A 12948-nucleotide genomic window follows, 5' to 3' on the forward strand; every position below is an offset into this window, starting at 1 on the left:
ATGAATTCTACAGGTTGACTATGCGTTGTGTGAAGAAATACTTCATTTTAAACCTTATGCCTATTAATTTCATTGGGTGACCCCTAGTTGTGTGTGTTATGTGAAGATGTAAATAACACTTCCTTATTAGCTTTCCCTACACTAATCAAGATTTTATAGACCTCTATCAAATCCCCATCGGTCGTCTCTTTTCTAAACTGAACAGTCCCTGTCTTTCTAATCTCTCCTTATATGGAAGCTGTTCCATACTCCTACATATTTTTGTTGCCCTTCTCTGTACCTTTTCCAATTCTAATATATCCTTTTTCATATGGGGAAACCAGAACTTTATGCAGTATTCAAGGTGTCGGCATACTATGATTTATGTAGTTGCACTATGATATTTTCTGTTTTATTATCTATCCTTTTCCTAATGGTTCCTAACATTCTGTTAGCTTTTTTGACTGCCATTGCATGTTGAGCAGTTGTTTTCAGAGAAATATCCATGATGACACCAAGATCTCTTTCCTGATAGGTAATAGATCATTTAGACTCAATCATTTTATATGTATTGTTGGGATTATGTTTTCCAATGTGCATTACTTTGCACAAGGGTTTCAAATATCTGTTCATTTCCTGAGGACATATTAATTAACAAAATCCTACAGTGCTTAAGCTTGGGGGCACTTCCTATGTTGTAGATGTCAAATCAGAAAGTGATGATGAAAGTGAGTTGTTCAACTCCTCTGCTGGCCAGTAAAAAGAAAACAGCACCTAGTTCTGGCTGCCAGAAGAGTGGGCATGCCAGAAAGGAATGAAAAGGCAGAAATCCCAGACACTAGGCCAAATTCAGAGTTGCATGAGTAAATCAAAGGGTTGGCCTACACACAAATTTGTACCAAGGTAACTAAATAACTAATTTAAATTGAATTACAATAGGATGTTTTTATTCTGAAGTAAGTGTCCATACAGAGACCTGCACTGAAATAACAATGGGTGTGAATTGAAACCAATTTAGTGATTTTAGTGCAAGTAGAACAGCCATAAAGCACACTTTCTTCTACCACCTCCCCAGGGTGGGCAGTAAATCAAATTAGACTTGCTCTGACTTTGCCCCACTCTGTGCCCTAAACTCATTTGCACCAGGCATAGATGAAAACAGAACCGGATTCCTGTCTAAAGGGGGTGCTCGGTCTTTGTCCAACGAGGGACACATCAACAAGTTGTCAAGAACTGGAAGACCAACTTGATGGCAAAGCCATGCAGAATGTGCAGCCTTCCTCAATGGCTGCTGAATTTTGCTGAGCTCACATAATGCCTGGGGGGGCTGCTCCCAGCACAATGGAGGAATACATGCTTATTTACTTTCCAGTGGTTACAGATGTGATCCAACAGCTCTCAGCACCCGCCCAGCACTAAGTTAAAACACACTCCACAAACTGGCTCTGTGCCAACAAAGGACACACATTTCAACCCCATTTACCTCCAAAAACTAATCTCAATCCCGTTTTAGCATCCCCGGGGCAAAACAGATAAGGCTTGCAGCCCAGCCCCAGAGGGTCAGGAAAGGTGGTCAGTGGTCAGCATTCCCAAGGAGGAGGATTGGTTGATGCATACCAATATACTTGTCTCCTCTGTGATTTGGTTTATAAGTTTATTCAAACTAGACTTTTCTGAATCACATCAAGAGCGAGCGAGAGATTTCTTAGGGGTTATACAGCCTTGCATTTGGAGTCAGACAGAGCATAAACCAAGTTACTCACACATTGGGGTGAGATTTTCAATGCTGACTACAGGATTTAGCCACACCTCCCTCTGAACCTGGGTTCTTTTAAGCAAGATGCACAAGAATAGAGCTGTAATGCCCTTCGGAGCCCAGTGCTGCCCCACAACAAGTCTGAGGGCTCATTGTGAAGTGATCTGAGGTGTTCACACACCTACCCACGTCTCTTCAGTGCTCCCAGACCCAGCTAGGGCAGTTCTTCAGCTGATGTCAGCTGTCAGAGCTCCTTTAATGTCAATGGTGCGATGACAGTTGACACCAGTTGGGGATCTCCCCCCAGGAGTGGGATTTGGTTTTGTTTTTATCTGTCAATGCAGAACTCTTCCACCACTTCCTCCTGCAACTATGCAAAAGGGGGCTGAGATGAGAACAGTGCTGCTTATGTAGCTGATGAGAGAAAATTTGTGTGTGTGGAGATTATGAAACTGATAAACAAACCAGCTCAATGACTATCAGGCCATCAAAGCACATTGGGTGCACAATCAGATGGCAGGCACCCGCTCTCAGAGGTTGTTGAGACAGGGTGTTACAGTAGTATTAGAAATATTTAACCAGAGGAACATCTACAGGGGAAGCTAACAAAAGGCTATAAGGTGATAAATGAATGGTGTGAGCAAAAGTGGCTCTTCCTGTGGGAATCCTCCTTAGCAATCTCATGACTCAGCCATGCTCAAATGCGGAATGCTGTGAATCAAACAGTTGGCTAACAACCTCCATTTATCTGCCTTGCTTTTTTGTTATAACTTCATTGCTCTTAAGCTTTTAACTCTTAAGCACCATGACGGCTGCACAGTTGGTCCTAGATACTTTCACTTTTCACCTAAAAAGATTCTCTTTGAGATGTTTCTTCAGAATGTTTTTGGAAAGCCACAAGCATTTCTGATCTTGGACATACTGATGGCATATGCAGCACCCATCAAAGCAATTTCCTGAGGCTAAATGTGTCCCAACATGCTTTCTCATCTGTCTCCTAGCTCCCTCCCCTGCACCAGCTTCTGAAGGCAAAAGAGAGAAAGGGGAATGGGTACATATTTCCTCTCCTCTTCCAGTGTGGCTAAGGCCTTGCTGCAAATCAGAACTGCTTTTTACTGTGTATATTATGGTAGCAACTATAGGGCCCAACCACAATCAGGACCCTGGTCTATTAAGCACTGTACAGATACACAGTGAGATAGGCAACCCCCCTAGGAATTCAGCTGATACCACTGTGGACAGCTCACATGTGGTACCCTTGGATACTGGAGAGATATTGGAGGGGATCACAACTCTGGTCCCCTTCTCTTGGACCATCACTGAGCCGATCATCCACTGGTAACACAGAAAACAAATAACCAGCTCTCATCGAGCACTTTTCATCCAGAAAGCTCTAAGTCACAAAGGAAGTCAGCATCATTATGCCCATTTTACAGATGGGGGAACTGAGGTACTGAGCTAGAAATGACTTGCCCAAGGTCACATAGCAAAGCGCTACTCCTCTACTCAGGAGTGGAACCCAGGGATTTTGGAAGGGACTTCCAAACTCATGTAGGAGTATTACCTCCCTGGTAACAGGATGCCTCCAAAGCCTGTCTGGATGGGCATTTGTCTTAGACAATATTTGGGTTCCATTCAGGAGGTGTCCCTTTCTCTTGATAGAAGATAAATGCCACAGCTCTATTAATGTCTACAATCCTGCTATCTCAGCTATTCCTATGCCTTTAAAAGGTGAATTCACAGGACACCACCCAATGGACGTAATGTATATGAGAGGTGCAAAATGCTCCAAAACAATCCCTCTCCAACCTTAATTTTGTCTGACTCTTCAGATATTTACAGATATACCCAAGTACCCATGGCTGGACTGAAGCAGTGGGAAGTATTTCTATACATGTTTAGTGGAGACAAGGCTCAACAAAGATCTTCAGTTATTCACAAGGTGGAGGGGACATCTTCCTGCCAAGGACTTTTCAACATTTAGAATATGTTGCATGGCTTAGTCTCCAATAAGAGGCCAAAGGAGGTGTCTTTAATTGGAGACATGTCCTGGAAAGAGTGGAATTTTCTTTCGTCAGAAGGATTGAGTCCTCTTCATCCACTGTGTTCTAATTGGTTTCAGCACCAAAATGAGCTTATGTACGTGCCAGTGCCTTCAGGTGTATGAAAGGAAGCCCCTTCCCCATCAAAACATCTGCTCTTTATCACACCCAACACCCTGGCCTTTTCCAGTTTCATTGCCCAGTAGATGAGGGCAATACTGGTCCGTCCAGGTCTTGGTGCCTTTGTGTTTGGGACAAACTCTCTAAGAGGTGCTAAGTCCTGCAAGGGAGCTTCTTTTTGGGTTTGCCTGGAAGAAATCCTTATCGTCACTAAATGGCCTCACAGTGCTACAATTGAAGAGTTCCGACACACAAACTTTCAACTTAGTGATTTTGCAGATATTCATTAGCACTGCTTTCAACTGGTACACGATCTAGAGCCACTGTGTCTGGTCTTTAAAATAGTGATTTTCCTAGAAGGATCTTAAAGGAAAGCCATGTTTTTTTAATAAAGACACACAAGGAAAATACAGTCCTCCTGCAAACTTCCCTCCCCGTCTAACTGTTTATGTTTTCCAGCTTCTTGAACAAAAGCACATCAAGACAGATAGTCCCAGTGGAGGGATAATGCTGCTTCAGACACAGCTTGCAATCATTTCCAGTTGAGTTCCTTGAGTGCAAGAGCTCAGTAGTCATTTCTAGTTCATAAACGGGCAAACCAAGCATTCCAGTGACATGGAAAGAAGGAGAATCACTCTGGTCCTTGCCTTTCATGGTGCAATCAGGTCATAAGGATCAGACTACAGAACAGAGGATGAAAGTGTCTGGAGGAGGAGCATTCACTGTGTATTTGCTGTTTGTACAATTTGTCTAAGTTCTATTTTGCTGCTGTCGGAGCAATAAAAGAAGGGAAGGCATTATTACTTACACACACACACCTCCTTGATCTGTCATTATTCAAATCATTATTTTCCTGCAACATCTCTCCAGGAAAATCTATTTGGCTCAGCAGGATAAAAAATTATTCAAGTCCCCATTCTAATTTCAACAGAGCTGCTAGGTGAACACTAGCTCTGGCTGGAGAATGATAGGTCTGCCTGATGACAACTTTTGAAGTGCTGAAATTTGTTTTCGCTCCATATTAGAACCTTTCAAATGTTTTTGCAAAGCAGAATTGTGTCGAAATGTTTGGTTTTGTATTCAAAAGGTCAGCGTTTTTATTTGGTTCTTTTTTTCTCTTGGCTCAGAAGAGACCAGAGCACCCTGGAGCTCAGAAGCCTTCCTGTTGAAAACTTAATCAAAATTGATATGACTCCACAAAACATCTCAGCTTCAACCAATCATCATATTTCGATGAAAACGTATTTAGTTGAAAATGTTCTGGGCCGCTCCAGTAAACATGAGAAGCACTTTATCCTTAACACTGAGACACTGGGATGGTTTGTTGTTTCCACCTGAGCTGGGAGATCTATTCCCAGTGAACAATTTATTCAGCATGTTTAGTCCCTATTCTCTTTGTGAATTATCCACCAGCAGACTTGATTTTATAAATTGTCCTGGTAATCGACACATGGGTCACATGACACATTTTGGCTTATAATTTGCTTATGACCTGTCCACCCACGACCACCGCTTCAAGCATTCTCTCTTCCTAATTCGCTAACCATGCTGCATGATTGGTCATTGAAGTCACGTGGCCCGAGATTTTAAAAAATGGGGGCTTACAAGTTAGGATCTTAGTTGTATATTTAGGCACCTAAATAACAAGTGGCCTGAATTTCAAAAGTACTGAGCACCTATCAGCTCCCAGTGACTTCAGAGGAAGCTGCTGGGTGCTCAGCACTTCTGAAACCCAGCCCACTTATTTAAGTATCTAAATATGGACTGAAGAGCCTGACTTTTGGCCTCCATTTTAGACAACTTTGGTCACCATGTTGTTTCTGTTCCCTGATTCCTTGTCTCTCAAAACTGAACAAAGGGCTTTCAAAGATGGCTGCGCAAACACTTCAGAGGGAAAACTGATGCAAATATTCACAGCTTCCTAGTGTCTGCAAACAATATTTCGTTTGTGTGTGTGTTTGTTCAAAGCAAATAAAAGGGATCTTGCCAGCGCCCCTGAAGAAGCCAATTTGTGCTATTTATTCCAAGTTATAGTTTAGGAACAAGTGACTTTGGCACCAGCTCTAAATTACATGCAGACAATCCTCAACCCCAGAGATGTAAATGCTCCCTGTCTGCAGTCACCCATTCTCCCTCTGCTCCCCATACACAAACACATCTACCAAACACTCCCTCCCCTCCATATGCCACCCTCTCCACACACATGCATGCTCTCCCCACTATGCACTCCCCTCTCTGCACCACCACCATCCTGTTACCATCCAACATATGTGTAGTAGGACATGCTAGCCTGCTCCATGCACTCTTTCTGAGACTCACACCCTCTGTTGTGTATTGTACTGTCCTCAGAGGCTGGAGCTCAAAGGCGGACGGTTAGACCACAGCTCAAGCAGCAGCACCTCTTTTTAGAACTGAGACTAATGTACTTTAAAGAGGAAGCAGCAGCAGCAAGAAACCTGCTTGTTATTTGATTACTAAGAAAAACATGGTGAGATTTTTTTTAAGTCTGTTCCCAGCGGCTGTGAAATGAAATGATTGTTAGGCCTGAGGTCCCAGCAGGCTAATTTGATTTCTCCCAGGCTGACACCAGCTTTGGATGGTTTAGACACAACAAATCCTGCATTTTGACAGGAGGTTATACTAGATGACCCTTGTGGTCCCTTTTAGCCCTATGATTCTATGGTATGATGGCGCTCTCTGACAAAATTAAGAAAGTCTCAAACTCTTAAATCTGATCTCTCTCTCTCTCCTTCAACCTCTCCTGACACCAAGTATACCAGCTGCACTCAATCAAACAAGACCAGAGGCACTGATCTCTCCAATTCAATCCCTAATCTTCATTCCAGGGGAAGGATCTTTGACTTGGAGTGAAATAGCTGCTAAGGACACTGGGAGATTTTGCCCCTGTTTCTACCATACTTAGAACCCTGCATCCTCTGTAAGGCTATGTCCCTGTTCAGGTTGAATCAGAGACAGCCTCTGTAAGGACCAGTGCTGGCACTCAAAGCTGCAGTACACCTGTCAGAGTGAACAAGGCATTTACTGACCAACCTGCAGTATCAAACGTGCACGGAGCTGTGAGTAATTCAATGGGAGAGAATGCCTGGTGGGCATCATGCTCAGGTGGGGGTTTTTCCCCACTCCAAAGAGAACAAGACCCAGGTGGGAGGGTCATTCAGACAGACCAGAGATAACAGGATGGTTCCCCATCTCTGAATGCATCGATCCACTAGACATTCTTTGGATTTTTGTCTCCTTTTGAATCAGGGGGTTTTGGCCTCCCCTCACTAGTGTGGTTTGTTCCACAACAACTGTCACAAATGTGGTTTCTTTCAATCCTCTCCATCACACTCTGCGGCCAGGCCAGGTTAAACCTACCACACTGCATGGTGGGTTGCACCTTCCTGGTAGGTGGGGTGGCTGTGTCTCTGTGCTGGGGAGGAGGTAGGGGTAGTCCCTACACAGGGGGAGCAGGAGCAGTGGAGCCACACGAAAGGTAAGAGCCATACTTACAGAACACAGAGTGCGTACGCCGAGGAGATCGACTCACTGGCCCGCACTAGGAAGCTGCCATCCTTTCCCACTTTGGAGAGCAGGTCCTCAGCCTTGGAGCGAGTGATGTTCCCATGGTACCAGCACTGATCCATTGCCAGAGCTGGAGGAAACATTATTGACAATCCAGCTGTCAGTGTTTAGAAGCTGCCAGAGCCGTTCGTGTGTCTCACTAACACTCAGCAGCTGCAGCTCACCAGCTTCCTGTTTCAATGGTACAGAGAGGGAAAGGAAACCAAGCCGAGGACGACTTCCTCAGAAATCAAACAGCTCAGAGTGAGCATGACACGTTCCTCCAGCCTCCGCTCCCCCTCAACACCGTAACTCAAGCGGTTAACCACCTGTGTCCCCACTACTCTGCATCAGAAAGTCCCAGCCTGGGGCACAGTTCTGCTCCCCCACTTCAGAGCAACTCCACGGACTTCACTGGAATTTCCTTTGATTTACGGCACTGTAACTTAGAGCTGAGCCAGGCCCCTCTTTCTCCATCCCTATCCTTCCTCCTCTCTCACTTTCCCTGTCTCTGTCCAGTGGTTAGGGCCATAGCCTAGAGGCTGGGAGATCAGGGTTCAATTCCCAGCTGTACCACAGATTTCCTGGGTGACCTTGTGCCTGGTCGGCACTTGAAAATTAGATCAACCCAGCTACGTTGCTCAGGACAGGGAAAAATTTCACACCCTCAACACCACAGCTAGGTCAACCTAACCCCCAGTGTAGATGCGGCTACATCGATGGAAAAATTCCTCTGTCAACCTAGCAACCGCCTCTCGGAGAGGTGGACTGCCTTGACAGAGGAAGTGTCTACACTACAGCGGCAGAGCTAGAGCAGCTATAGTATAGACCAGGGATGGGCAAATTATGGCCCACATGCCCCCTCCAGCCAGTTTAATCCAGCCCTCAAGCTCCCGCTGGGGAGTGGGGCCTGGGGTTTGCTCTGCTCCCCTGCTCCAGCCGGGGAGCGGGCTCAGAGGCCGCTCTGCGCATGTGTGCCGAGGCTCCCAGAAGAAGCAGCATGTCCCCCGTCCGGCTCCTATGTTTAGGGGCAGCCAGGGGGCTCTGTGCACTGCCCCCGCCCCAAGCACCACCCCTGCAGCTTTCATTGGCTGGGAACTGCGGCTAATGGGCGCTGCAGGGGCAGCGCCTATGGACGGGGCAGTGCACAGAGCCACCTGGCCATACATCCGCATAGGAGCCGGAGAGGGGACATACCGCTGCTTCCAGGAGCTGCTTGAGGTAAGCGTCACTTGCACCCCTGATTCCCTCCCATGCCCCAACCCCTTGCCCCAGCCCGGAGCCCCCTCCTGCACCCTGAAATCCTCATATCTGCTCCCACCCCAGAGCCCGCACCCCTAACCAGAGCCCTCATCCTCCCGTGCCCCAACCCCCTGCCCCAGCCCTGATCCCCCTCCTGCCCTCCAAACTCCTTGGTCCCAGCCTGGAGCACCCTCCTGCACCCCCAACCCCTCATCCCCAGCCCCACCCCAGAGCCCTCACCCCCTCCTGCATCCCAACCCCAATTTCGTGAGCATTCATGGCCCACCATACAATTTCCATACCCAGATGTGGCCCTCGGGCCAAAAGGTTTGCCCACTCCTGCTATAGACAGACCTTTAGTTTCTCTGTAACTCAGTTCCTGCTGTGTACAATGGCGATAATAGCCCTGGCCGGCCTATAGGGTGATGGGAGGATAAATAAATTGAAGGCTGTGAAGCACTTTGAGATCTACTGATAACAAGTGCTGTGTAAGAGCTAGATTTTATTATTTCCCCTCATACCCACCAAGGGCCCCCTATGAGAATAAACAACAACAGGATTATTAGCATTGGGCTTGCTGTCCCCAGAGCGCTCCTTTCTTACCTGCAGTATTGCTGCTTTAATCTTCAATACAATCTGACCTGAAAATCTAGCTGGGTGTCATATGGGACTTAAAGGAACCTTGTAAACTATGCCCAGCCAGCATGGAAACAAGTCATTCTTAGAGGCAAACTTTGTCCTGGGGGCTCTGGTGACAACAACCGCACTTCTCCCTCTGTGACACAGCGTTAGTTGCACTCAAAGGTAAGTCAGACTCCGAATGCCCAAGGTGGGATGGGACGGAAACACTTGGCCAGTCTGCAAAGGGAGAGGAAGGCTGGTGCTTTCACTTCCCCTTTCTTTGTCTATACATGGCTTCTCTAGGTTCCTGTCCCGGCCCTGTGCTCACTTTGGCATGCTCAGTACTGGTCTCCAAGGCAGTGAACATGACAACCAAGGGTGTGTCTACAGCAAGCAAACCATTGCAGGACACTGACTGTGTGACATGTTTGGTTGTCTGACCTGTACTTACAACCAGCTGCGTTTGACAGAACCATTCTGGCACATGCACACTTTGGCCCCAACTCAAAGCAGTTGGAGAGCCAGCTTAACTGCCTCCTCTGGATTCTGCTTGCATGGGGAGTCCCCATGCGGTGCAGAGGCAGTGTCAGCTCTACCCAACCCCCCTTCCAGGGCTGGGGTAAGTGAGGTGGCCATGCTACAAGGGACATGGTTGGGGAGTCACTGAGCTCCAGAGATCCCCAACTGCCAGAACAGACCCTTAGAACAAGGGCAGCAGAATATAACAGAGCACCTGGAGTTGCACTGGACTGGTCATTGTTTTGGGGGGAGGAAAATTCAGATAGCTTGGCCCAGAATCTGGCCCCATGTTCCTGACAGCTGCGGTTGCACCAGTGCATTCGGAGCCTCCGTAGGGTCCAGTACTGCTGTTGAGCTCAGGACTTCTGAGTTATTTCCATACACAAGGCCCTACGCTGTGAGAAGGAGGTGGGAGAATAGCTGAACTGGCGTGGCTGCAATGCTTGTGGTTTCCTGTCCATACTGAGGAGTAACTACTGTAGACTGCACTGCTTCAGTGGGTGCCATATGAAAGACCTTGTGGCAGGCACTATCACCAATGTTTGTGAAGCACGTGGGTGGGCTGGGTGTGGCCTCAGGTACTGTATAGCGGTTGTGAGCTCAAGGGGTTCCGGTGAGCTGGCACAGCACTTTTCTGCCTGGCATAAAGTGGCTGGGTGTGAAAAGGGGATGTTACAATCAATTGCACAGTCCTACACATAGCAGCATCCTGCTAGCCACAAGCTGGGTCAGCTTCTCAGGACCTGCCATGGCGTGCACTGCTGAAGCTTCCCTGCATTGCAGTGGTGGCTGATGACTTCTTTGATAGGTGAAGCACATACCACAAAGTCTCACGATTTCCAATATAGGTCCTCGTCCTGGTTGGGGTGTGTCTCTGCTCTGCCCTGCCAGGACTGCAGCCCCGCTGCCGCACCTTGGGTCTGCAGGGATCCAGTGTCACCAGCCCTGTGGCTGTGCAGGGAGCCCTCTGCAGCTCTGCTGTCATGGCAACTGCTCCCTCCCTCACCAGCCAGGAATGTGGGAGCTGTCCCTGGGCAGGAACATTCAGCAGCAGAGTGGCCTCCTGCGCAGCTTGTCCTCCTTGCAGTCCACTGGGCCAGGACTGCAGCCTCCCCCACACCTTGAGACCTTGTGTCTTGGGACCCTCAGCTGTGGAGCTCTGTCAGTGCTGGGAGGGGGGCCCCCAGCAGCCCTGCTGTTGGAACTGGCCTTAACTGCTGCAATCCTGCCACAGCCTCACCAAGCCCATGGCTGTCACATGCTCTCATAGAGTCTCCTAGGTCTGGTATGTCGCCATGGCAACAAGGCAGCTTCCTGAGGCACTCTTGCCTATACCAGGATTTGAGCCTCACCCAGAGCCCTACATTTTCTGGCATTGCGTTTCACAATGGGGATGGGGAGAGAGTGAGTAGTGTGACATTTACATTAAATCACAAGCACTGCTTGTGAACTTACGTCCCTTATTTAATATGTACATGCTTAACTTTCCTTAAACATCAGTGTATAGACACAGTAAATGCAGCTTTGGGGAGTTTGCTGCTGAAGTTGCTGGTTGGGCGTGTCTCACTCGCCTAGGCTGACAAGCCGCCACTGCTATACGGTAGCTGCAGCAGGAAGCAACAGAGCTCCAAATGTCAAGGCAATAGTAAACCACTGCTCAACACAGCCAGGAGATTTCCATACAGTAACTATACGAGCAGCCCCACAGTGAGTGGACCTGGTGAACAAGGTTAACCTTGCTGCTGACTTATATTACAGGTTCTGCTGATTTACTGGAAGTTCGTAACAGGTAATAAGAGGCTTTAAATTCTCAGCACCGTGGTGCACTCCTGAAAAGGCACGAGCCCAGCTGATTCGGTCACAAGACTAATTAGTCTCTTTAACATTTATCTGTGGCTGAAAATACTGCTGCAGGTACCTTAGCAAGATGTCAGCTTTTGGAAGACTCTGAGCTGCTTCTTCCTTCAGATGTGCTAATTTCAGCTAGGGATGCCCCAGAGAGGTATAACGTGGTATTCACAGCAGAACCACTTTAACTTCAAATGTCATGATGGAGGAACGGCTAGGCCACATTTCAGTGACTGGCACTGCAAACCAGCACACCAGGTCACAACACCACGCAGTTTGGGGGTCCTCTCAAACGCAGTGCTTGGGGCAAACTCCCCCTTCCTCCCCACCGGCACCCCTGCCAATGGCATGTACCACGTATATGGCTGAAGGTGCGACTGTGCCCAGCTGTGCAGATCACCCCAGCTCAGACATGCAGAGAAGCTGGGGTGTGCCACATGTGTTTGAGGTGGACCTCACAAAAAGATGGCAGGTGGCATCCCGGAGGGATACCATGCAGATTCCACTGCCTCAAAATAGCACTCAGTCCAGTTCTTATGTCGTTAAAAGATGAATCCCACTGTACTACCATAAACTGCTGCATGGGCTCTAGTGGCATGTGGAGGACATTGTTTCAAAAGAGGATGCGGCCTAGTTCTCATGCTGCTGGTGGGTGAGTCCTATCACAGTGGGAAAAGACTACAGTAGGATTGCCATGTGGTTAGTGTGTGTGGACCCCCTGGAGTCGGATGCCTGGGTCCCAAAGGATGGAGTGTGAATCATGCTGCCCTACCCAGAGACAGCAGTCTGTTCTCTAGCCTCACTTACCGTAACAGCTGCAGCAGCGAACTTTCCCTGTGTGTGTGTTTGTGTTGGAGAAGGGCTGTTCAGGAGATCTGATTAGCTCTTCCATGGGAAGAGGAGATTTTGGAAGTTGTCTTGCCGAGAACTGGCATATATACCATTGGGGGTGGGGGGAATCACAGTGATCTTGTTGCACCCTACAGTCTCTATGATGGGTAGCACTGTATGGAAGGCAACATTAAAACCACAGGGCCCACCACCAGGACAGGTACCTGCACTGTTTTCTTCGTCTACTCACAAGATACTGTGATATCACAATCCCAGCAAAGTGGCACACATGTCTGGATTGGTGCCCATTGTAAAACAAGAGAATAAAAATGGGAAATCTGGGCACAAGAATCCAAATCAGAAGCAGCAGCCTGCAAAGTAACCCTTTGGACAACCACAGCAGCAGCCATATTTTATTACAATTGA

General features: G+C 47.8%; 1 protein-coding gene across 4 annotated transcripts in view; it reads right to left on the reverse strand.

The window, feature by feature from the left end:
- Positions 1-7661, reverse strand: part of INPP5D (inositol polyphosphate-5-phosphatase D) — an 80679-nt gene extending 73018 nt beyond the window's left edge. For 2 of the 4 annotated variants that reach the window (XM_039487547.1, XM_039487545.1), the window contains exon 1: positions 7411-7661. In XM_039487547.1, coding sequence (XP_039343481.1) covers positions 7411-7565 — 155 coding nt within the window. In that variant the 5' untranslated portion in view covers positions 7566-7661. The remainder of the gene's footprint in view (positions 1-7410) is intronic. The other 2 variants (XM_039487548.1, XM_039487546.1) reach the window with 1 other exon arrangement.
- Between the last annotated feature and the right edge of the window lie 5287 nt (positions 7662-12948).

Source organism: Mauremys reevesii, linkage group 9, assembly GCF_016161935.1.
Source record: "Mauremys reevesii isolate NIE-2019 linkage group 9, ASM1616193v1, whole genome shotgun sequence".
NCBI classification, from domain to species: domain Eukaryota; kingdom Metazoa; phylum Chordata; order Testudines; family Geoemydidae; genus Mauremys; species Mauremys reevesii.